Raw genomic sequence first — 26106 nt, 5'->3', positions numbered from 1 at the left:
TGCCTAAGGTCATACAGTTAGGTAATTATTATGTCTGAGGCCAGGTTTGAACTCAGGTCCTTCTGATTCCTGGGCCAGTGCTCTGTTCACTGTGCAACCTAGCTGTCCAGACATCTTTTCCAAAGTACCAGATGATCTGATTAAAAAATAGAATGGGGATTAGAGGTCATTGGGTCCAAAAGCTTCAATCAGTAAACATTTATTAGGTGTCTACTCTTTGCTAGGCACTGTACACAAAAAAATAGACAAGCCCATAGACTGAGTCTTTTGAAGTTTAACCAATACAGAGTTGTCAAGAGGCAGAATTTGAACCCAAGACCACATACTCCAGAGTTCATACAAATATGATTCCTTACCCCATACCCAATCTAAAAGAAATTCAATGTTAAATGACCCATTCAACTCTACTTTCCCACATTTTGTGGTCCTCATAGAAGTTACTAAAATTATCTTGCTTTAAAAACTCCTAGAGCAAAAACAAGGCATATAAAGATCAATAATCTGGACAATCTACTCTGGATAATTTGGGAGTCAGTTTTATTTTTGTAGAACTGTTTAGCAACAAAGGTCTGAAGAAACTTTAGTGCAATAAATCGCTCATATTAAGTAAGTCATTCATCTGGTTTTCCAGTCTCAGAAACCCCTCCCTTTAAATTCTTCCCCAAGGTTCATTTCTTCCAATTCTTATTCTTATTTTTTTTAGGTTTTTGCAAGGCAAATGGGGTTAAGTGGCTTGCCCAAGGCCACACAGCTAGGTAATTATTAAGTGTCTGAGACCAGATTTAAACCCAGGTACTCCTGACTCCAGGGCCGGTGCTTTATCCACAGCGCCACCTAGCCGCCCCCAATTCTTATTTTTAAAAATGGTAATTTTTCCTTTTGTCTTTAAATGAAAACCAGAACTTAATGATGTTATGCTGATCAAAAAATCCAGTTTGTCCATGAAGCACATCACTCATTTCTAACATTCAGATGTTTGAACAATATTATAATTTGCCTAGTAACTTAATCAGTACTACATATGTAGAAATTAGTAGCTATTTTCTTTTGACAAGGATAAATAAAGATGGAAAATTCAATTGTGAACAACTTGTTTATTTCATAGTTCATAAAAAAAGTTTAAGGGAATTCCCTTAAGACAAAATATGTACAAGATAAACAAAAAACATTACTGAAAGCCACTTTCATTTACAAAAAAAAGGTGTGGAATTCAAACCCTATTATGGAAATATACTTAAAGCATGAATTTTCCTTAAACCAATGTAGTCTAATTTTTGTCTAAGAAAATGTATATTTGAATAAATTGTAGAGGTCCAACTTTTTGAGACAGGGATAGCTAAATTGTTCAAGTTACTGGGAACTTAAGTACTGAGCAAATCCCACTTCTTAGCAATATATGCTCATTCTGCATTTTTAAACTCTAGGTATAAAGGTTCCTAACACAATATTCTGGTAAGGCTTCTTTTTTTTTCTCCCCATGTCCACACATACAATTTCAATATCTATTTTTTCTTCTTTTTATCTTCATATTTGATAGTTATGTGGAGAGTTCTCTGCGCAATTCACCCATCTCCTTTATCTGTGAGGAAGAAAGTGAACAAAATTTATGTCAGATGTCAAGTTCCTTTCATTCACAATAATTTTATCTTACCATTTATTGATGTATCTATTATATGCACGAATATGAAATTGTATATTCCTTGTCCATTTGGGGCTTAGACTGAATTATGGAACAGTTATCAAGAAAATAGTTCAAACCTAAGTTCTGTCATTTATATTAGCCATAAAAAGTTTAGTCAATTCATCTAAGCCCCTAAAGCATTAATTTCCTCATCTGTAAAATGGGTTACAATAATACTTATAAAGTCCAATGCCCAGGGTTGTTATGAGAAAATGCTTCATAAACTACAAAACATCCTATTAACTGACCTGTCTATATACAAACAACTTAAATACAAGTACATTTATTATGAATGTCCCCAAAGAAGAAGGTAATACAAAAGTTCAGAAAATGGAGCAATAACTTCCATCTACCAAGATAATTAAAGGCTTACATATTAAAAGTAGCATTATAGCTGATTCTTGGAGGGTTTTAATTAACAGACTTGTAGAATTCTTGTAATTTAAATGAACCTTGTCTAGATGAAGCTTCTCAATATATAGAAGAGAAAACTGAGGTCCACTTTTCAAAATTACCCAATGGCAACTGAGAAGTAATGTGATGTAATAGAAAGGATGTTGTGTTGTTCAGGCATCTCACTTCAATTCTTCATGACCCCACTTGGGATTTTCTTAACAAAGATACTGGACTTGCCTTGCCTCCTCCAGCTTATTTTACAGATGAAGAAAACGAGACAAATAAGTTTAAATGATCTGCCCAGAGTTAAATAGATACCAAGTGTCTGAGAGTCAGATTTGACCTCAGATCTTCCTGGCTCTTTGGCTCAGCCTTCTACATACTGGATCCTTAGCTACTCCAAAGGAAAGAATACTAGACTTAATTTATATTCTAGTGTTATCATTTACTATCCCTATGAACACGGGTAAGTCACATCACATCTATGGGACTCAGTTTTCTTATCTGTGAAATGAGGGCAGTGATATTTGAGCGAATCATTGGTTTGTTGTGAGTAAAAGAACTTTGGAAACCTTGTAATACAAAATACCATGTAGCTCTAAATCTGTGATCCCAAGGTTTCCCAATATTATTTAGTGAAAAAAAGATAATACTTTACACATGTGTCTAGAACACCAGTCAGGAGGAGTCAAGAAGCTCAGTAGCTGTGAGGTCTTGAGGCAAGCTATTTCAATTCAGCTTCCTCCTCTGTAAAATGAAGAATCTGGACTAGAAGGCCTCTAAATGGATAATCCCAGGATACTTATTACCATGAGGCCAAATGTCTATATGTCCTCATAAATTAAGTCCAAGTTGGGGATCCCAAGGAGATGAAAAAAGCTTGCAAATACTTTCAGACACTTATAATACATACATATAATAGCAAAAATAGCTATTATATGTTGATTCAAGGTCTAGTACTCTGTCCCACTTCACTACCAAGTAACATGGTAGAGTACAAAGAGACTTTGAATCTAGTTCTAGTACAAGGTATTCTAGTGAGACCATTATACAGAATCTGTTTATCTGGAGTATTCTGATTTACTAACTAAACGTTGCTTAACAAATCATTCTATAAATTCATAGGATCAAAGAGTTATAGCTGAAAGGTTCTTTGCCAACCAACTAGTCCAATGCCCTCACCTTACAGATGAAGAAACTGACCCAGAGGATCCTTTGATTCTAGAGTCAAAGTCTCTTTGTACTCTACCATGTTAATTGGTAGTGAGATGGGACAGTGTACTGGACCTTGAGTCAACATAAAAATAACAAAACACTAGACCTTGAGTACAACATATAATAGCAAAAAGAATAATCATGATATAAATTAAGTCCATCTAGTCTAAATATTTCCCCACTAGCTTAAAGCTAAACATATTTCTTCTTGACTAATTTGATTTATTAATTAAATCTCATCAATGGACACTGAGAAATGTCAAGACAAAATGAACAGATAGATAACAATAATTTGATTGATTAGAGATTGAATGACTGAATTGTGGCAAATAAGTATTATAGAATATTGTGCTGTAAAAAATTATTAGAGAGAATTCAGAGAAGGGTTTTATAAATAACAGATGGAGGAACAAAACAAACAAAAGACCACCCCCTCAATCATAAAAATACAAAGGAAAACAAAACAGAAAGACCAGAACTCCTATCAAATCATTAACCAGTTGTATAGAAAGTTATATACTCTTAGATATGGACAATGTGTTGACTTGTTTTACTTTATTGTATACTTCTTTGCTATAAGGGATCTCCATCAAGAAAGGATAGCAATATATATCTCTTTTTAAACAAGCACAATATTATCTCAGTTTAAGTGTTACAAAACTAGAGTAGAATTCAATAAAATATATTCCTTTTGGGCTTAATTTTAAGAGGATTTAAACAAGGACATTATTATTCTCTTATTAGGCACAAACTCCGAGAATAGTATTTTAGTGAGACCATAATACAGTTAGAATCTATATATTTGGAATATTCTGATTTACTAAGAGAAAGTTGCTTAACATATCATTCTATAAATTCATAGGATCATAGATTTATAGCTAAAAGGGACTTTGCCAACCAACTAGTCCAATGCCTTCACCTTTTTTTTTTAGGTTTTTGCAAGGCAAATGGGGTTAAGTGTCTTGCCCAAGGCTACACAGCTAGGTAATTATTAAGTGTCTGAGGCTGGATTTGAACTCAGGTACTCCTGACTCCAGGGCCAGTGCTCCAATGCTATTATTATTATTATTTATTACATTTAATTACATTTAAAATGAATTTTATTAAACACCAACTTACTTCAGCTTTTTCATATTTTGCCCTCTTTTTCTTCCTGGTCACAACCTAAAGAAATGAAGATATTCAATAATTTTAGAAAACTATTTAATATTTAGTCAAACAGAAAAAAGTTACAGATTAGCACAAGGTTTATTAAAGAATTCCTAATTGAACAATTTCCTATTTAATTCTCTTAAACAATACAAGTAACAGACTAAGCTGACCTTTAAGAAAAAAGTACCTACCAAGGTAGAGAAAAATAGGGGCTATTTTAAAGTTATAATTGTTTCTAGTAAAAGTCTAAATTTTAAAAATAAAATTCTGTGAAAACTGGAGACAATCATAGTTAAAATAAAGGTCAAAGCCCACTACCATAAATGCCACAGAATATCTCAAAGATTCTGTATAAAAATAGTAAGTAGTATAATATTGTTTTATTATTTTATTTTTTCCTTTCCTGCAAAGGTAGTTTTCAACATTTCACCCATTTGCAAGTTTATGAGTTCCACATTTTTTCTCCCAACCTCCCTACCCTCTGCCACCCCCACAGCAGCAAATAATTGATAAAAGTTATACATGTACAACTGTATTTAACATATTTCCATACTAATCTTATTGTGAAAGAGGAATTACAATTAAGGGGAAATAAAAAAAAACATGAGAAAGAAAAAAACATATAAGTTTTTCAAAGGTGAGCAGTGTTCAGACTCCATGGTGTTTTTGTTTTCTGGATGTGGATGTCATTTTTCCATAATGGGTCTCTGTGTTATCTTTGATCACTGAATTGATGAGAGTAAAGGGGTATAATATTCAAACATTTCTCAATATGTAGGAGTCAATGCCAAACTATATATTAAGTATGTAGGTGTATTAGAGAGAACTGACTTCACCCAGTTTTAGTCATTTCTCTTCTCCTTGAGGAAGTGGTTTAAATGCTAGATCTGGATTCAAATTCTACCTCAAGATAGTTAATAGCTATATGATCTCAAGTCAATCAGTCTCTCTCACCCTCAATTTCCTCAACTCTCAAATGGGGAAAATAGTATCAAACCAGAAAAATAGTTTTAATATGGGATTAATTTACTGTTAAAGATTCACAATCAGTTGGAGTATTGTTTACTATTGTTACTCCACTGGAGCATGAAAATAACTGTCTCATAGAAGCCTCTGAAATAACAATTTACTACACTTACCAGCACAACAATTCCAGCAACAATTGCAAGAACTACAACTACAATGACAGCAATAACACCAGCTGCTAATCCTTGCATTGAAAATTCAGGTGCTTTTTCATCAAGATAATAGATCACAGTTTTAGCAGGATCCAGCTCAAGCGTCTCACCATTTACGGCAAGTGTAATTTTACTGTTATAAAAGAGAGATTCACCTTTTACCTATATTAGAAAAGAAAAAAAAACCAAATTGAAAATATTTACAAAGACCTACTGACAAACATGACTGAGCTCTGGGTCACCATCAATATTTTATCACCAAATTGAACAATAAGTCAAATTCCTTCCATGACTCCCACTTGTTCCTCTCCCTGCCTTCTGGGTTCTGAGAAAAAAACGAGGCACACAAGAAAGAAAAAGTATGCTCCCGTGTCCTTAAAAAATTCACAGCTCCAATTGGAAATACAAAATTTACCGAAATAACTAGATAACAGTTGAGTAAGTACAAGATAGTATAATACATTGTGAATATACCTACATGCTGAATGTTTTCTAAGATTTTTTCAGGAAAAGGTCCTTAAGAGTTAAAGGAGATTGATAACAGTTATTTGAATGCTACATAACAGAGGAGGAGGAGAAGGCACTATAGGTAATGTTTCATAAAGGAAACATGTCCTTACATTAAGCACCCATGACTTTCTTTGGTGTGCAAGGGAATAATAAAAAGTTTGAATTGCCTAAATCAAAGAGATGATTCTGAAGAATGCAAAGAAATAGAGCCGGAAAAGGTAACTAAAAGACCTTTAATACTAATTTGACCAAATACAAATTAATCCCTTCACCTTGGTAATATTGCCAAAATGGGTTTCGGAATGATCTGGTCAGTCATACTCACATCTTTTTCAAAATAATAAGCCACATCAGCTATATCCACATCATTACTACTTTTCTGGCTACTATTTTGTAACAGGTCAATAGTGATAACATCACCTTCATACTGGAAAAAAAAGTAAAGATCAAGTAAATATAATTAATAACTAAAATCAGTCATAGCATTTCTGTATTGAATTCTCTGACTTGAATCATTTGCACAGTTGCTCTTCTCAAAAAAAGTAGATATTAATGATTAACTATTATTTTCAGAATTTTGATGAAATCTTTAAATATGCCAATATGGTTTTAAATGCTAAATGATACTTATGGCTCTAAAAATCTAAGATAACTATAAATTAATAATAAAACCTTCCTTCATGAAAGAAATGCAGTGTTTGCTACCATAATAAGAATGATTATGGACAGAAACTATTTATTTGGACCAGTAGTATGCCTTTCATTTTAAATGTAAAATGTTAAAATGAAATGTAACCCAAATTTATTCTTCTTGAAGGCATAGAAATGAGTAACCATTATCACTTCCAAATATCCATTAGTATAGGATAATGGATAGAGAGCTGAAAATGGAGTTCTAAGTTGAAAATGGGGTTGGACTCAAATGCTGCCTCAAATATTCACTATAATCAAGCATTTTTCAATAACAGCCTAAAAGGGATCATTTTGATTGTCTAGTCCATGGAAGGGGAAACTCACTTCTTGGAAGAGCACAGATTAATTTTTGCTATAGCATTTAAAAAAATAACTAAATTAGAATACATCCTTAATAAGAATATTACTTAGTACCCACAAAGAAACTATATTATATTGGGGCAGGAATGGAGATGGCAAAGAAGGGAAGTGTCAAGTTTCAAATCAATCCCATTGCCTTGAAAAGCAATGAGTTTTTATAGCCACTAGGGGAAGGAAGTGGCTTGCTCATATTTCTATGAGAAAGATGAGCAAGAAAATCAGTATCTCAAGTTTTCTGTCTCAGTGGTTATCTGTATCATTAGTTCATGAAAATATTTGTCTTATCAAATTGCATTATCTGAGCTTTTTTCCTGAATATATATATATATATATATATATACAATATCATATTCTTTAAAATCCAAGGAGATAAGAATCACTATACTTGTAGATATAAAGAATATATGGAAATCAAAGAATACAGAATTCACTTTAATGAAGTAGATGGCAAGTCAATTATAACTTAGTGAACAGTTATTTACCAAAAACTAAGAGATATTAAGTGACTTGCCAAAGGTCATATACATTTTAAGTGTCAGAGCAAAGATTGAAATTCATTCCTCCTATCTCTAAATCCAATAATTTATCCATTTGACCCAGCTATATTATCACATATTTGCTAAAACTGGCTAGTTCTTTCAGAGATGGTTTGCAATAGGAAGAAAACATATTACCAAAACTCTTGGAATGAATCTCGGGTGCAGTTGATAACGACGCTCAAATTCTTCTTTGACTGCTCTGTAAGAATTAAAAGTCCGTTATAAAACAGCTTTTATGATATAAAGTTACAAGAAGTACTATTTTTACTGACATAACCCAGGAAATTATAGTTCTCCAAAACCAACTAAATTAAACTGAAGGAAGATGTTGCCTTTAATTTTGATAAGTTTCTTAAACAATTTATTATAGGAAAGCTAGGTGACTCAGTAGATAGAGCACCAGCCCCGCAGATCTGATCTCAGACATTTAATAATTGCCTAGCTGTGTGACTTTGGGCAAGTCATTTAATCCCATTGCCTTAAATAAATAAAATTAAAAAACAACAATGTATTATAAAAAAATATTTCTTTGTCTCCTGTAGAATAATATGAAGGTAAAGGTTTTTACCTTCTCCAGTTGATAAATACAGAATGTCAGTGCTAGAATGGATCTTAAAGATGATCCAGGTCAAAGGCTTCAGTTTACAAAAAATTAAGCATTTGAATTAATGAATGAAAAAAACATTTACTAAGCTCTTAAAAAGTACTAACAAAACTTTAATAAGACTTACTTTTCTAAGAAACTACTATCAAAAGGTTTTTCTCTTGCTTTGTGTGTCAGCTCAATGATGATCCAACTATAATTAAAAAAAAATTACATTGATTACTTCCTTATTCTTTTAAAAACTTTCAGTTGTTAGTGAGCACCACTAAAATTTTCCCAGGTCTAAATATAGTTGCAGTACTATCAAAAGAGAATAAGTTTTCTCTTAATTAAACCAACAAATGAAACAAAATACTTCTAGATCAACTATTATATTTACCAAAGTTTGGGCTATAAAGCATTGCTATTATAATTCACAGAAAATTTTATCTGAAAAGTATGAATATTAGTAACAAAGGCAAACAAACTTACTATGTTCTTACTAGTTCACTGCATTGTATTTCAGAATCCTTATCTGTTCTTCTTACTCCAGCTGTATTTACACACCAGCAAAGAGAAGTGCCATTACACTGGCGAGGTTTGAACCGCCCATGTGCATCACAATCTGGATCATATATTCCATCATTATCTTTAAAAGCTCCCTCTGGTTTCTTTCTCCGCCCACTCTTTGTATTAGTCATTTCTGCCTTCATCACCAAACATTTTGAAGTAACTTTGAGAAAAAAAAAAAGGGTTATAGTGAAACTTAAAATAAGAATGGATTTATGTACCCCCACAAGAATTCAAAATCAGCCTTAGTACTTTTTGTTCATAAAGAAGCTACACTGCTCAAAAGTTAGTAGGGATAATCACTGACTCCAAGAAAGGAAAATTCCCAAGACAGGTAGCATGACACAAAGAAGAGAAGAGATAACTAGGAATCAGAAGGCATGGGTCTGCCACTTATTACATGACATGCAAGTCAATGTCATTACTTCCACATATTTAATAATGGGGAAGTCTTTCTCAGGGTCTAAATTCTTTACAAGTCAGAAATAAAAAAAATACTCTTCTATGAGTCATATTGTTTATTTTGAAGAAAGAATTTTTATTTTTACTTCCCTTTTGACCCACTGGAAAATGACACAGGCACAGCCTTAAATTTTTACTTCTTACATTCTAGAGTCACATTATATATAAATGTGAATAGTTAGATGATTTAAGAAAACACATCTCAACATAGACAAGTAATATACTTTTGAGCAAATATTTTTAACATGTTGATTTGAACATTATTTACAAATGGTCTCTACTACATGTCACTAACCAAAATAAAATTAGACTAAACTCACGTTCTGTACAGGAGATTCTATGTGATGAACCAATAGCCTGACATTGACAATCACCAGGTGATGTTTCAGTGCAGTTTGTTAGTTTGTTTTTTTCACAGAAACATGCTAAGAAAGGAAAAGAATATTAAAATATTTCATGCCTTCCCATTAATGCAGCAACAACAACAATACTTCCCTCAAAGACAGTTCCAGGGCTCCAGGTAAATTAGTTTCTGGGAATTCTATTCAAATACTCAGTACTTCACTGCTTTAAGTGACAGGAAAAATTGGTCCCAAAAGTTTCTTGATTTCTTTGGAAGATGGATCATTTCACTGACCCATTTCAATTTCTTTGCCCAAAATTTCCATCCCTTTAAATACAACCAACCTCTACAAAAGATATAGAAACCCAAGTCGTTTCTTTTTTTTTCTTTCCCCTTCCGAACCCAACCCTTCCAGTTCAAAAAATATTTGATTCATTAAAGACAAATCGTCTGACAAAATTGCTTTTCTATCCCGCAGTCAGCCAACAAACATTTATACAGCACTTACTAGAGACTGTGCTAAGCAACGGGGAGATAAAGGCAACAGTCACAATAGAGGGGAAATAAAAACCTAACCTAACCTAAAGGAGGTGGGGGATGGAAGACAAAATAGGAGATAAATCAAGGTTGGCAAATAGTCGTTCATTAAGTGAGAAGGAAAAGGCTTCTTCATGTATTTGTAACTAGAATGAAAATAATTGCAGCCCATCTATTGAAGATAGGAAAAAGTCACAGTATCTAAGAATGCGGATAGTTGGATGATTTAAAAAGACACACATCTCAGCTGAAGTATCTCATCCTAGACAAGTACTTCTACTTTTGAGCAAATGTTTTTTGACCTGTTGATCCTCAGGGAGCAGGAAACGTACTATTCAACCAGTCTTAAAGAAAATCCCCACTAACTGGCAACTAATGGAAGTCTCAGGTGGAACTAGGAAGCGGGGTGATCCTTCCCTAGAACGGCGAACTGGCTTCCAGTTTCTAGAGGGTGCAGGTGGATGGAAGGGGACGGGAGCGGAAGCCCGGAGGGCACAGGTGTACAGTCACCCGCTCCCGTCCTCATCCGGGGCTTAGCACAGGTAGGTAGCCTCCCCGCGGGGCGGGGCCCCGGCCCGACCACGACCACACCACTGACCCGTTCCCGCTTCCTCAAGGGATCCCGAGAGAAGCGCCATTGTGTGGAGAGGGCCGAGGAGGGGGCCGAGGAGGGGGCCGAGGAGGGGGCCGAGGAGGGGGCCGAGCGGGGCTGCCTCCAGCCCGGGTGCCGCCCGGGAACGACCCCGGGCAGCCCCGGAGGTGCGCCCCCCCCCCCCGCTCCGGGCCAGCCTCCCGAGAGGCTGAGTCTGAACCCCACTGCCCCCCTCAATCCTTCCGGAGGAGCGAGAATTGCGGGTGCGGGGGACTGAGCCCAGAGCTCCGTCCGGGGGACAAAGCCGGGCCGGTCACCCCCCGCCCGCGCCGCTCCGGGTCACTGGGAGTGGGGTGCCCCGGCCCCTCCGGGAACCAGCCCCGGCCCCGGCCCCGGCCCCTCGGAGTCCAGCCGCCCCGGCCCCGGCCCCGGCCCCGGCCCCGGCCCCGGCCCCTCGGGGTCCAGCCGCCCCGGCCCCGGCCCCGGCCCCGGCCCCTCGGAGTCCAGCCGCCCCGGCCCCGGCCCCGGCCCCGGCCCCGGCCCCGGCCCCGGCCCCGGCCCCTCGGAGTCCAGCCGCCCCGGCCCCGGCCCCGGCCCCGACCCCGGCCCCGGCCCCGGCCCCTCGGGGTCCAGCCCCGGCCCCGACCCCGGCCCCGGCCCCGGCCCCGGCCCCGGCCCCGGCCCCGGCTCCTCCCTTCACCTTTCTGCGCCGAGCTGACCGTCAGCACCACGAGCAGCAGCCCGAGCGCCAGGGCCCGGGCCAGAGCCATGCTGAGCCGCCGCGGGGCTGGTCCGAGGGCGAGCTCCCCGGTCCGACGGGGGGCGGCCGGAGGCTGTGAGGGGCAAGGTCACGGCCGGCGCCGAGGAGGACGAGGGAGCCGCGAGCGGCGGAGCAGCCACCTCCCGGACACGCAGGGGCAGTCTGGGGCGGGCGTCCGCGGCCTCCGCGGGACCAGTGCCACCCAGCTCGTCCCCGCCCCTCCCTGAGCCCCTCCCTCAGGGCTGCGGGCCCCCGGCACCCGCCCCACCTGCCCGACCGGTTTCCCGGGGCCCGACGCCAGCCAGCCCTTTTGTCCTCCTCCTCCTCCTCTTCCGGGGTGGGGGTACAGTCCCCTCCTCTGCCCTAGTGCCCGCGGCGTTGGCTGAAGTTGGGGCGCCGCCCCTCCCTCTGCGCCCTCCCCTGGGCGCTCCTCAGGTGTGGTAGCTGGTCCCTCCCCGCCCCCCGCTCATCCCCCTCCCCCGGGCCGGCCGCCCCCTCCCCGTCTCCCTCCCTTCCCGTCTCTCCAGCTAGGGGAAAGCAAAAAGAGAAGTGAAAACCTGGCGAGGGGGCGCCTAGTGGCACACCTGGGCTGCCAGGGCCCGCCCTCCCTAGAGGTGCATGCGAGGGAGGAGGGGGAGGGGAAGGCGAGGAGAGACCCAGGGGAGAACACCCGGGGGCAGGCTGCCAAGAAGGGCGGCCCGAAACTGCTTGGGTCGGGACAGCAACCCCTGATCTCTCCAAGGCCATGCCACTTCATTCCCTTGAACTATAAACTTGAGGGCCCTGGAAAAGGCTTGACTTCAGAGGGGGGTTTATGAGGAAGCAGATGTACCAGTCATTTCTGTCTATCTACTGGTGATAATCCTTGACCTTTCATATGTCTAGTCATTTACTCCAAACCTTTTTTAGCCTTTGGAGGTGAGGCGAGGATAGTTCTAAGTTCTAGGAATCGAGTTGAGTTGATTTTTTTTCACTTTTTCCTTTATCTGCCAGATGGCAGGCTGGCATGTTAACGCATTCCTGTACCTTTTTTTCCCCCATCCAAAGTAGGAATAAAAGGATTAATACAGATTCAGTATAGTGATGACAAATCTTTCAAGGCCCTTGAATTGGAGTTTTAATATCTTCAAGTAAATGTAAACCAAAAAAATCCTCAGTCTCAAAGGGATCCGTTTCTTACAATAGTTTTGTTATCTACAGCTTCTTTTCCTTACCTGAGAATTTAAGCAATTTTCTTAATCTTTGAAAATGATTACAACTGTACAAAAGTAAAGTGAAAATTATTTTAAGATTTCTAAAAATCTCAGGATTAAACTTTTAAGTCTACAGTCAATGAAGTATTTTCTCTACTGCATTTGAAAGAATTTATGAATGATGATTTATATAGCTGCATGTATATACAGTACCTATATAATTTGAATTTTTACAGGGAGATATAAACAGGTGCCAAATTTAAATACAGAAGCAAAGAATACTAGCAATGGAAGGATCCTTAACAGAGATACTTCTATCTAGTCCTATCTTCTCATTTTACTTCTCATTTACATTTGGAAATGAAACTAGAGGACCAGACAGGTTGTAACTTAGTCTAACAAAAGAAACATTGATATGTTTGAAGGAGGACTACCATTATTTTTTTAATCTTTAATTCTGAATAATTGAGAGATGAGAACTTTATTTTTTCCCAAAGAGCTACTTCAAGACCTTGATTATTTTTAGTAGTTTGGTCTACTGAATGAATGATTTGTTATTTTAAATCCATGAAAATTCTACAGTGTAGACCTTCTGAGTACAATATATTGGAATATAAATTTTTGTAATTAAGCATATAGTGTGGTCTTTTTTGTTAATATTACTTGGAGAAACTGATTCTAGTAAACTGATTATAGAACTCAAACTTACTTTTACCAAGAGTAATTAAACTTTCAATATCAGATTATTACATTTTTACTCTGAATTATTGAATGATTAATCCCAAATTTACAAATTAAGAAAGGCTGTCATATTATAAAAACTTTTTACTGCACTTTCTGTTATCTATTTTGAGATGATTCAAGTCAACATGATTATTAAATGTTGTCATAGTGTATCCCAGTAATCTCTGACTCATAGTACCTATTTGTTTCCCTGGCATTGTTTGTTTTTATTGCTTTCAAAACTTTGCCAAATTTATTCTGTACTACCCAATTTCTTTTCTCCCATTTTAAAATGCTTTGATTATACATCCTAAACCCTTATTTCTGTAGTTTTTTGGTACAATTTGAGAACAATTCTCAGTTTTTGTAGGTAGTTTCTCAATTTTAACTATTAGCTAGTATTAATATGAGTTAATATATTACATTAGTATGGTGAAGTTAAAAAGCATGTCTAAACCTAGATTGACACCATCAGTAGAGCTCTTAGAAGACAAAATACAGAGCCTTCTTCCTTGGATCTGAGTCTGTGATTTTCTTGATCTGGGTACTCTAGCCAGCACTACAGATTAGCCACACCTTTTTCTGCTTTCTTCTTGTTCTAAACTTTCCACAAATGTCCCAATATGCTTGAAGTTATTGACAAAGAACCCACACCAACGCTAAATGTGTATATATCTAAACATGCATATATACATGTATTTACTTCCTTCATTCCTTCAGCTCTCACCCACTCACTTAACTCCTTAAAACCTGACTTCCAACTTTCTTCCTCATTGAAATTTTCCTTTCTAAGATTAAATCTAGTAGCTTCTTCTTAGTCCTCATCTTCCTTGATTATTTTTGGTAGTATTTCACATCTTTGGCCACTTTCTTAATACTCTTTGCCCTCCCTCCTAGGGTATGTTATTTCTTGGTTCTCCTCCTACCTGTCTGATCCTCCCCTTTGTTGGTTCATCTTCCTCCTTTTGCCCTTTAATTGTCAAGTCAAGGTCCTCTCCTTTTGCTCCCTTTAGACAATTTCATCCCCTCAAATAATTGAATTATTACCTCTAAACTGGTGACTCCCAAATTCATAACCAGCACTAATCATGCCCCTAAGCTTCATTCTCACATTTCCAAATCCTGGACATCTCCACCTGAATTTCCCGTTTGCCCCTCAAACTTAACATGTCCAAAACAAAACTAATTATCTTTCTTGCCAAGACTTGCCCCTCTTCCCAAGTTTCCTACTTCTATCTTCCCTGTCAACAGGTTTCAAATCAAGACATCTTTGACTCTTATTTACTACATTATATCTAATCAAATGCTAAATTCATATCTCCCTCATCCCTTTCCTCTTCACAGTTATTCCTGTAATTCTACTATTATAGTCTCCAATTTGGATTCTTTGCTTCTAGTCTCTCTTCCCTTTCCATTCTTCACATTGCCTTGGAATCAGGAGGATGGGTATTCTGATCCGTCCTCATACATGACTCTAGCTATGTGACCTTCGGCAAGTCACCTAACCCTGATTGCCTCTCATCCAGGGTCACCTCCAGTTGTCCTGATTCATATCTGGCCACTGGACCCAGATGATTCTGGAGGAGAAAGTGAGGCTGGTAACTTTGTACAGCGCTCCCACACACACTCAAATTCAATTTATGTGCTTGTTATGACATCACCTGTCTGATGTCATGAACTTCTTAGGAAAAAACAAACCGAAGGACAAACATCATACCAATTTCGTTTTACTAATATGTTCATCTGACCTTGTCACTCTCCTGCTAAAACAAACATCAGTTCAGTTCTCTTTTATTTATAAATTCAAGCTTCTTAGTTTAGTAATTAAGTCTCCACAATTTGATTCTAACCTGCCTTTAAAACTTTAATTCATACTTTTCCTCTTTTCCTATTTGAAAAGTGTGATGAGGAAAAAGCATTATTAAACACTTGTTAAATGTCAGATTCTATGCCAAGTCAAAGAATAAATAAAATAAAATAAAATAAAAGTCTCTGATGTCAAAAAATTTACATTTCTGTTTGTTTTGCTGTGTCCAAGATCACACAGCTGGAAAATATCAAGTGTCTGAGGTTCAGATTTGAAGTCAGATCCTCCTGACTCCAGGGCCAGTGCTCTATCCACTCTGCCATCTAGCAGCCCACAGGAGCTAAAAGAGACTGACAACAAATACAGGAAAATGGTGACCGGGGAAAGGTATTATTCTAGGAAGGTACAATAAGGAAGAATATTAGGTACTCTAGTGATGATAGTGAGATGGACTCAGATTAATTGGTTAGGATGTAAAGCAAAGCATGGTCTGATATCCAGGAATCACCCAGTAGATATAGTGGGCTAATAAGATGCCTGTTCTATAATTTGAACCTGAACTTTCTCATATCTGAATATTTATATAAAACATCACCCCCATAATCTTCAGTTTATACTGTACAACTAAAAAAATGAATTAAAAATCCCAATTCAAATGTTCTTTCTTGGAAACTTACTCAAGATTCTACAGTTGGTATGAAACAAAAGCTATATCTGTACTTGTGTTTTCTTGTCCTAATTCTCTATTTACCAAAGCATGCTGCCTCTCTGATCCCAAATCCCAAATGTCTTAGTGCAGTTTTAATCCCTAAAACTGCACTAAGATTTTTGGGACACTATTTTCTGACTTATATCACCTCTAATCGGTCCACCTCTATTTTGATTTTCATCAGAGTAGTAAAATATTCTTCATCTTACATCTGTTTGACAATTTTCTCCCTAAATATAATGCTCTGCATTACTCCTTATTAGTGCAGAACTTGGGCAATAAACACTTGTAAGATGCAAAGTTTAATTAAAACAATAACTGCATAGAATTAATCATATATAAAGTGTTTTGCAATTTTTTGAAAAGTATTATAAATACTAGTTAAAATTTTTATAAAGAAAATCTTTTAAGAGGGAATTTAGGGGCAGCTAGGTGGCATAGTGGATAAAGCACCAGCCCTGGAGTCAGGAGTACCTGGGTTCAAATCCGGTCTCACACACTTAATAATTACCTAGCTGTGTGGCCTTGGGCAAGCCACTTAACCTCGTTTGCCTTGCAAAAAAAAAAAAAAAACCTAAAAAAAAGAGGGAATTTAGTAGGTAGTAACACATGAAAAAAAAAAGTATTAATAAAATGCTTAAAATACATTAAAAAGTTCAAAAGGGGATACAAGGGACAATTTTGTTCTTTTGTTCAATTCATTATATGCTTTTATAAAGTAAATGATACATAGTAGTTCACAAAATTTATAATATATTTTTGTTATTCTGCTATTTTGAATAGTTTGTGTCTCTTAGTGATTGCTAAGTAATCAAAAAAAACATCAAAATGTTTGACAATTCATTTATTTAAATGATGCATATCTCACATTTTTAAAGTATAAATTTGTCAATGTAAAAAATATAAATAAAAAATGATATAAAATTGTGCTTTTCCTGATTAAAATTTTTAAAAATTTATTTGCTCTTTAAAAAAAAGTTATATTTATGAAAGTGGAAGGAGAGTGCCATTTTATTTTATTTTTTATTTTATTTATTTTATTTTTATTTAAAATAAATTTATTTAATTTTGAATTAAAAAGCATTGATTGCTAATTGTTAATTAACAATTTTAAAAGTGTTTAGTAATGCTTTTTCATCATCACACTTTGAATGGAGGGATGGTACTGGAAGACAACTGTGCTTATGTTCTGAGGACACAGAAACTCAATACTAGAAAAATGGAGACTAGGTGATAGATTCTTTAGCCATTGTTAACCCATGAAATAAGAAAATACAAATGACCTACTTTATTGTGAAGACCTTTTCTACTTTTGTTGTAATAACAGGTGAAATGGATGAAAGGGATCCAAAGGTTCCTGAGAACAATTTTTTAAAAACCTACCTAAATACTGTGTTCATTTCATAGTTGATGCAAAATAAGATCTTTGTTTAACACCCAAGCTAGGGTACTACTTAAAGAATTCAACCGTATCAGTATTTAGATTTTTACTATAAACTAATCTGTGGGGGGAGGGCAGCTAGGTGGCACAATGAATAGAGCATGGGCCCTGGAGTCAAGAGTTTCTGAGTTCAAATGTGACCCCAGATACTTACTAACTACCTAGTTGTGTGACCTTAAGCAAGTAACTTGGACAAGTCACCCTATTGCCTTACAAAAAAACCTAAAAAAATAAATAAATTGATCCAGAAGATATAACAAAGTTGCAGTTTAATGGAAAGAACTATCTTGAGTTTTTCTTGGAGAACCAAAGAAATTAATGTGTGGCAAGACATTAAGAATCATCTCATGGGCTACATGGCTGTATTGCTTTGTAGTACTCATGAAAATAATTGAAAAGGTCATTACCATGTGGTTGCAGCTTCTATACCATCATCTGTTGTAGAGAATCAAGAAATAGAAAAATTCCTTGAAGAACTTAGCAAGATCTTATAAAACAAAATCAATCAATGCTCAGTGACTGAAGATGAAACTGGAAAGAGAATAACAAAGAAAATAATGAAATAAATTAGTCAACATTACTTCAGTGTTTTACTCATCACTAATGCAGGGGATCTACCACATTCAATACCCAATCAATACCCAATGTACTGTGTGAAAAAGTATAAATATCCTTCTGTAAGAAGAAATCAGGAATAGTGACTAGACCACACCAAATACACATGGAAGAGGTCTTTACTTGAGGCTGTATATTTATAAAACTATTGAGGGATCAATTTTCAAGCCATCTTAGAACACTAAATGATTAGAAAAATGACAGATATGTCAATATATTAAAAGGAAATTGAAAAAACTTCAACTAATACAACCCATATGTGCCTTTTTTATATATAAAATCTTTATGAGAAAGATGTACTCATATATCAAAGATGTCTGATAAAGGTATGACTAGGGAGCAAGCTAATTTTATAAACTATTTTCTAGGGCACATTACATATTTACAGTGATACAATTTTTCTGTGTTGCTGAATTACAAAACCAAATGTTTGTTAGAGTTAAAGGCAGGTTTAAGGCTGTCTTCAAATAAAGTGACTCATTATCATATGAACACTACGGAGGATTCTTTGATGGATGCAAGCGGAGAGATAACTGTTCATCAGTCCTTTGACTCAATATTGAGTCATCAGAGACATAGACTCCTCAAAGGTATTTGATGTTCTTGTTGAGGATTCCTTGTAATGTCCAAATGGACTAAGATTCCCAATAGATGGCAAAGTTCATTACATACTTCATGAAGTTTGCAGATGACTTTGTGCTGATTGCTAATCACATCAAAAATGGAATTTCTTTTTAGTTATGTTAAACCTCCACAGAAGTACAATTTTAATATTTGGTGGTATAGAGATACCTCTGGGTTTTCAAAGATTATGCTTATGGAGTACAAATTTGGGGAAGTTCTACCAAATGAGAAAGGCTTCAAGTATAAACTGTGCATCCAAACTAACTTAGCTAAGTTTGTAAATGCTCATTACTTGTTGTCTGTAAGAGGATTAATTTCTCAGCCATAGAAAGTGTCAAAGACTATCTATTAAATTATAGAGGGATTGTAATCTTCTTTACAGGAAGGAATTTCCTATACCAAGGACAATACAGATCCTTAAAGTATTCAAGTATTTTGGGGGAGAACAAGAAGGGCAAACCAGGTATATGAAGAATTGCCTAAAATTAATAATAATGATGGTGATGATAGCTAGGATTTGTATGGTGATTTAAGGTTTGTAAAATGATTTATTTTTGTTATTTTATTTGATCCTCACAAAAACTCTTGTAGAGTTTTTACAGAGGAAGAAACTGAGAGACATGGATAGGGTCAGTGACTTCCCCAGGGTCAAACAGCTAGCCAGTAAGTATTTGAAGCAGAATTCAAACTCAGGTCTTCCTGACTTCAAGTTCTAGATGCTACCTGTTCTATGGCCCAAAGGTCAAAACTAGAAACAGTAGGTAATCAGAGAGGCATTTCAACTCAGCATAAGGAAACAAGAATAGGATACCATGAAAGTTAATTATTCATCTCTGAATATCTCCAAGTGGAAGTTTGGATAACCATTTATCATTGATGTTTTAAAATTTCTGTTCAGAATTGATCCAACCATTCTAAAGAGCAATTTGGAACTATGCCCAAATGGCACTCAAACTGTCCATTTGATCCAATAATACCAGTAGTGATTTCCAAAAAAAAAAATCATAAAAAAAGGGAAAAGGATCTTCATGTACAAAAATATTTATATCAGCTCTTTTTGTGGTAGTAAAGAAATGGAAACTGAGGGAATGTCCATTAATTGGGAAGTGACTGAACAAGTTGTGGTATATGAATATAATCTAATACTTCTTTGATATAAGAAATGAACAGGGAGATTTCAGTGAAATCCAGAGAACTTACATGAACTGATACTGAGTGAAGTGAGCAGAACTAGGAGGCCCTTGCACAAAGTAATGTATGTTGATCAACTATGATAGGCTTAGCTCTTCTCAGCACCACAATGATCTGAGACAATTCCAAAAGAATCAAGATGGAAAATGCCATTTACATCCAGAGAAAGATCTATGGAGTCTCAAAGTAGATTAAAGCATATTATTTTCACTTTTTTTAGTTTTTTCCTTTGAAGTTTTCTCCTTTTATTGTGTTCACAACTTAACTAATGTAGAAGTAGGTTAAACATGATCAAACATATATAACTTATACCAGATTGCTCTCCAGTCTTGGGGATGGGAATGGGAAAAGAGGAAGAAGAGAAAAAATATTGGAAATCAAAATCTTATAAAAATGAATATTGAAATCTACATGTAGTTGGAAAAAATAAAATTCTGTTAAAAAAAATTTCTGTTCAATGGGGCAGCTAGGTGACACAGTGGATAGAGTACTGATCCTGAAGTCAGGAGTACCTGAGTTCAAATCTGATCTCAGACACTTAATCATTACCTAGCTGTGTGACCTTGGGCGAGTCACTTAACATCATTGCTTATCAAAAACCAAAAAAAAATTTCTGTTCAGATACAAATCCTAACATCCTTGAGATTAAATGTGATATTGTATGTAAAAAGCTTTGCAACCATTAAACCACTTGCTAATTTATTTTTTTAACTATTATCAATACTAGATTCAAGGAATCTTTTATCATCCGATTCTTGAAAATAATATAAATCCTGGAATTCTCAAGCATTTTGGCATATGGCAATTTAGTAAGATAATATCTAACATATTGCTTTGGGGGAAGCACTGTACTGGGAGAAAAAAAGACTTGTATGTTTTATTTCCTTTTTGCTATTTCTAGACCTTTGCCCTGCCACTGTCACTCAACCTCTCCTTTAAAGTTAATGTCATATAACTTTACCACTCTTGCTGCTGGCGTCTTCCAAATTCCTCTTCCTCCTTCCTCTTACCTTTGTCCATTTCATGACTTTTGCACTATGTTTAAAGTATTCTTTTCTACCTAGTCCTTGCCACCACCCTTGAAGAATTCAGAATCCATGACTCCTTCCATGGTTTCTTCATTTCCTCAGTTCATACATCTACTACTTCCCCTCACTGGGATGGTTACACACTAAAACTTATCATCATTCAAAATAGTCTCATTCCAAATTTTAAACTGAAATTTCTCTCTCAAATGCTAGCATTTGAACTCTCCCTATCCTTTACTCTTCCCATACTTAACCTTTGCATTCATCATTATCTTATGATCCAGGATTCCTTTCTTTTCATCCTCTCTGTCAGTACTATTCTGGACTCATTTTCATCCCTACCCATGTATGCTAGGACACTTCAATAAGTCTCCTTCTTTCATCTTTGAATTCTTTGCTTCCATTTGCTGCTGGTATTCCCAGATAGTTAATTCTCAATTCTAGGTAAACTATATCATTTTTATTATATCTTTTTCTACTTCCAAGCTACCAAGTGCTACTATATAAATTCATTCTGACTGGATTCACTACACACACAAACACATTTTTTTTAAGTTTTAGATTTCTATTATTATATTTTGTCTTTTACACCATCTTCATTTCTAAATAATTCCTTCTTCCTTACCTAGTAAACCTTTCTTATGAAAAAGAAAAAAAATTGGAGGGGGAGGAGGGAAACAGGAGACAACAGGACAACAAACCTAATCAATATTCCACTGAATCTGATAGTGTGTGCATTTTTTGACATCTATAATCTACCTCCTTTGTAAAGAAAGAAGGATGATGCATTTTTTTCTTGTACTTTGGGTACAAGTGCAGCCATTATAATTTCACAACATTCAATTTAGGTTTTGTTGTTCTTTACATTAATAATATTTTAGTCATTGTATATTGTTTTCCAAGCTCTCAACAATCCATATAAGCCTTTCCATGATTTCTTTACCCATTCCTCCATTGTTGGTCATCTACTTTAATTTCAGTTCTTTGTTACCGCAAAAAGTCCTTTTATTTTGGCAGGATTTTGCAAGGTAAATGGGGTTAAGTGGCTTGCCCAAGGCCACACAGATTAAGTGTCTCAGGCTGGATTTGAACTCAGGTACTCCTGACTCCAGGGCTGGTGCTCTATCCACTGCGCCACCTAGCTGCCCCACAGAAAGTCCTAATAAGAATATTTTGGTGTATTTGGGAACTTTTTGTCTTTGACCTCCTTGAGGAATATGCTAACAGCAGTATCTTTGGGTCAAAGGATATGGATATTTTAGTCACTTCTTTAGATTGATTCCAAATTGTTTTCCAGAATTTTTGGACCAATTTACAGCACCAACATTGTATTATTAGGCTTGTCTCTACAATTCCTTCAGCATTAATTATTCCTACCTTTTTTTTTAATCTTTACCAATTTCTTGGTGTAATGTAAAATTTTAGTGTTGCTTTGATTTACATTTCTTTTGGTGATTTGGAGCATCTTTCATGGTTATCAATAGAGTCAAAATTCTTATTTTAATACCTGCTAATATTATTTAAACTCTTATCCCTTAGGGGATCTACTATAAATGTATGTTTTTCAATCTCCACTGGGCCCTATAACTTTAAATTGCTAAGCAGCAAACCTTTTACTTGTGTTTTATTGTTTCTCTCACATTTCTTACAATAGCGATTCCAAATCTTCTTTTCCCTCTGTATTCTCATTATCTACTTCCACTTATCAGATGACCTTTCATTCTGCTTTATTGAAAAGATTGAAATTATCTTATCCTAAATATCTACTTTCTTCCCCCAAAATGTATATTCTCATGTCTATTTAGTTATAGGATGAACTTGCCTTCCTTTAAACTGTGAACCTCAAAAGTGTAAATTTAAAATATAGGGTTAACAATGACAGATAATATAGGTTAGATATGAAGTTCTATTCTCTGGTATTTACCATTAACCTATAGATGGAGACCATCTATCCAAGATGATCACCCAGAACTGAGGGAATCAGGCTGATTTATCCAAAAACAAAGAATAGGGAAAACTATTAACCTTTTTGGCAGCCTATCAATGAAGGTTGCATAATATTACAGAGACTATCCTTACACAATACTATCTGATTAATTGTTATCTCTTTCTGGACTTTAAGCATCATGAGGACTGGACTAGTCTTCCAACATCGTGATCATTGTCTTCCTGAGTTTGTAATTAATATAAGAGGAGATAATCATTAACTTAACCTATGGTAAAGTGAATGTTGAGTATTATTCTAAAGAAATTAGCATTTTTACCAGTTTGTGCAAAATTATCATTATTATTATTATTATTATTATTATTATTATTATTATTGTCATTACACTTTGACATTACCAAAGCTCAACCTTCTATATTTGGTATCATCATTTCCATTTCCTAACTCCTCTCTGACTTGTCTTCCACATTTTATGATTTTTGGAAATCCTATCTTCCTAAATACTCTCTCTTTTTTCCTGTTTGTTTTTATTTTGTGATACTGTTTACTCTTAGCTCTTTTTCCAACTCTCTCCTCAGGCTTCTCTGCTGATCATGGACTCTTTGTGGGAATGTACCATCAAGGTTCTGGTCTCTCTTCCTGTTCTACTCTTTTCCTCATATTCTTCTAACTTCTCAATGCAGACTTGGGAGTTCTGAGTTGCATTAAGTAAGGTGTTTAAGTAAGAGTGAACTGGCCCCAATTGGAAAAATAGAGCAGGTTAAAGTGATACTGATCAATTATGTTGATCAATATTTGGAGCAAATCTTTGAGTGACCATTTTTAGCATGGGTAAGATAGGGAGAAAAGAAAGAGTGAGAAAGGATGGAAGGAAGGGAGAAGGTAGGAGAAAGAAAGAAAGAAATGGAGGGAAGGGAAAGGAAGGAATAAAGGAATTCTTTGTCTTGATTTTATGCACACACACACATACACATATATCCTTTAATTAAAAAGTAATTTGATAGGATTTATATCCTATTTCAAGTTCTATAAAAGATGTGCTTATTTGGAATTATGCCCAAAGGGCAATAAAAATGTGCATACCCTTTGATCCAACAATACCACTACTGGGTCTATACCCTGAAGAGATCATGGAAAAAGGGGTAAAAACATCACTTGAACAAAAACTACTCACAGCAGCCCTGTTTGTGGTGGCAAAGAACTGGAAATCAAGGAGATATCTATCATTTGGGGAATGGCTGAACAAAGGTGTATGTATGTTATGGAACACTATTGTTCTATTAGAAATCAGCTAGGTGGCGTACTGGATAAAGCACCAGCCCTGGAGTCAGGAGTACCTGGGTTCAAATCGGGTCTCAGACACTTAATAATTACCTAGCTGTGTGGCCTTGGGCAAACCACTTAACCCCATTTGCCTTGCAAAAACCTAAAAAAAAAAAGAAAAGAAAAAAAAAGAAATCAGGAGGGACAGGATTTCAGAGAAGCCTGAAAAGACTTGTATGAACTAACTGCATGCTGAGCCAGATGCGCAGAACCATTGTATACCCTAAGAACAACATGGGGGTGATGATCAACCTTAAAGGACTTGCTCATCCCATCAGGGACAATTTTAGGGTATCTGTGATGGAGAATACCATTTATATCCAGAAAAAAGAACTGTGGGGTTTAAACAAAGACCAAAGATTATTACCTTCAATTTTTTAAAAAAGGTTATTTTTTATGTATTACATAATTTTGCTATATCTAATATTTTATTTCTTCCTCAAAAATATGTTATTTTCTCTCTACACATTCAATTTTGATGAATGCGTAGCATGGAAACAATGTAAAGATTATCAGATCGTGTTCTATGGGGAGGGGAGAGGAGAGGGAGGATTTTACAATTCAAAACCTTACAAAAAATGATAGGTAGACACCACTACTGTTTTATGTAATTGGAAAACAAATAAAATATTTATATTTTTTATAAAAGTTGTGCTTCACTTCCCCTCCCCATAGAATGGAAGTTCCTTGAGGGCAAAAACTAGTATTTACTTTTTTTAAAAAATTTTTTTCATTGTATCTCTATTCTCTAACAATACTTGGCACATAGTAGACACTTAATATATGTTTCTTATTTCTATTTTTGTGATCTGTGCTGTCATTACTTCCCTCTTAGGTTCTTTCAAGATTCTCCTTTTCTCATGATCCCTTCCCTTCAATCTACAAACGTGCTTTGTTTCTTCTATCATAAAAATATTTCCTTTGACTCTACCACTTCCTCTTTCTCCTTCCCATCACCAATAAATTTCTAAGAAGTATTCTTTAATTGATGCTGCCCTACTACTTACTACTTTTAGCTTACTTTCTCACCACTTCCTCAACCCCATGCAAACTGTTATCTATCATTACCATTATATTAAAAAATAAAAAGACAACTCTCATCAAGGATACTATAGATGATATTGAAAAGAATTATAATTTAAGAGTACCTCGGGGTGGCTAGGTGGCGTAGTGGATAAAGCACCGGCCCTGGAATCAGGAGTACCTGGGTTCAGATCCAGTCTCAGACAAGTAATAATTACCTAGCTGTGTGGCCTTGGGCAAGCCACTTAACCTCATTGCCTTGCAAAAAAACCTAAAAAAAAAGCCAAAAACAAAACAAAACAAAAAAAGAGTACCTCTAAGGAACAAACTGCATCAGTCGAAATGCTTTTTTTTTACTCCATAAAGAAAAAGTGATAGTATGATAAATTTTTTATTTCAGAATAAAAAATTTTATGTTACTTGACATTAAAGTCCTTTTCAGTCATCTCTTTTTGTTCTCATACTATTTGACCTCTGCCATGTGATTCTATGGACCACCCCTTCCTTCTAGATACCCTCTTTCACAGGATTTTGGTGAAGCTAAAATGAGATAATGTATATAAAACATTTTTTGCAAACTTTAAATTGGTATAACTATTTAAATATCATTGTTATTACTATTCTTTCCTTCCTTGATTTTCAGGATATCACTTGAGATTCTCTTCTTGATTGGACAAACCAGGTTCCCATCTCCTTTCTGGCTTAGAGTGTCTCTCAGCTTTCTCTAAGAAGATCCTCTTTACTCACAGTGAGCAATCATGACTTCAGAAGATGGATGTTAATGTGTAACTCTTACTTTTTTTTAAGCATTGTGTTAATTTGTTTTTCTTGATTTATTTGTTACAATGTCAGGCTTCTATTGGAACAAGGAATGAGCTAACTGGAAAAAAGGAAAGAGCATCAATAAAACTAG

The 26106-nt window shown here is 36.2% G+C and overlaps 1 protein-coding gene across 1 annotated transcript; it reads right to left on the bottom strand.

The window, feature by feature from the left end:
- Positions 1 to 1074: 1074 nt before the first annotated feature.
- On the bottom strand, positions 1075 to 11741 carry EPCAM (epithelial cell adhesion molecule). The gene is made up of 9 exons (XM_074205389.1): positions 11512 to 11741; positions 9660 to 9764; positions 8800 to 9040; positions 8456 to 8521; positions 7860 to 7923; positions 6458 to 6559; positions 5584 to 5784; positions 4412 to 4456; positions 1075 to 1579 (listed from the first exon to the last, which is right to left on the bottom strand). Exons 1-9 carry the CDS (start codon positions 11579 to 11581, stop codon positions 1538 to 1540), a joined length of 936 nt encoding a protein of 311 aa, XP_074061490.1. The 5' UTR covers positions 11582 to 11741; the 3' UTR covers positions 1075 to 1537.
- Positions 11742 to 26106: the final 14365 nt, after the last annotated feature.

Source organism: Macrotis lagotis, chromosome 1 (assembly GCF_037893015.1).
Source record: "Macrotis lagotis isolate mMagLag1 chromosome 1, bilby.v1.9.chrom.fasta, whole genome shotgun sequence".
Lineage (NCBI taxonomy): Eukaryota > Metazoa > Chordata > Mammalia > Peramelemorphia > Peramelidae > Macrotis > Macrotis lagotis.
This window is presented reverse-complemented; position numbering and strand designations above follow the sequence as displayed.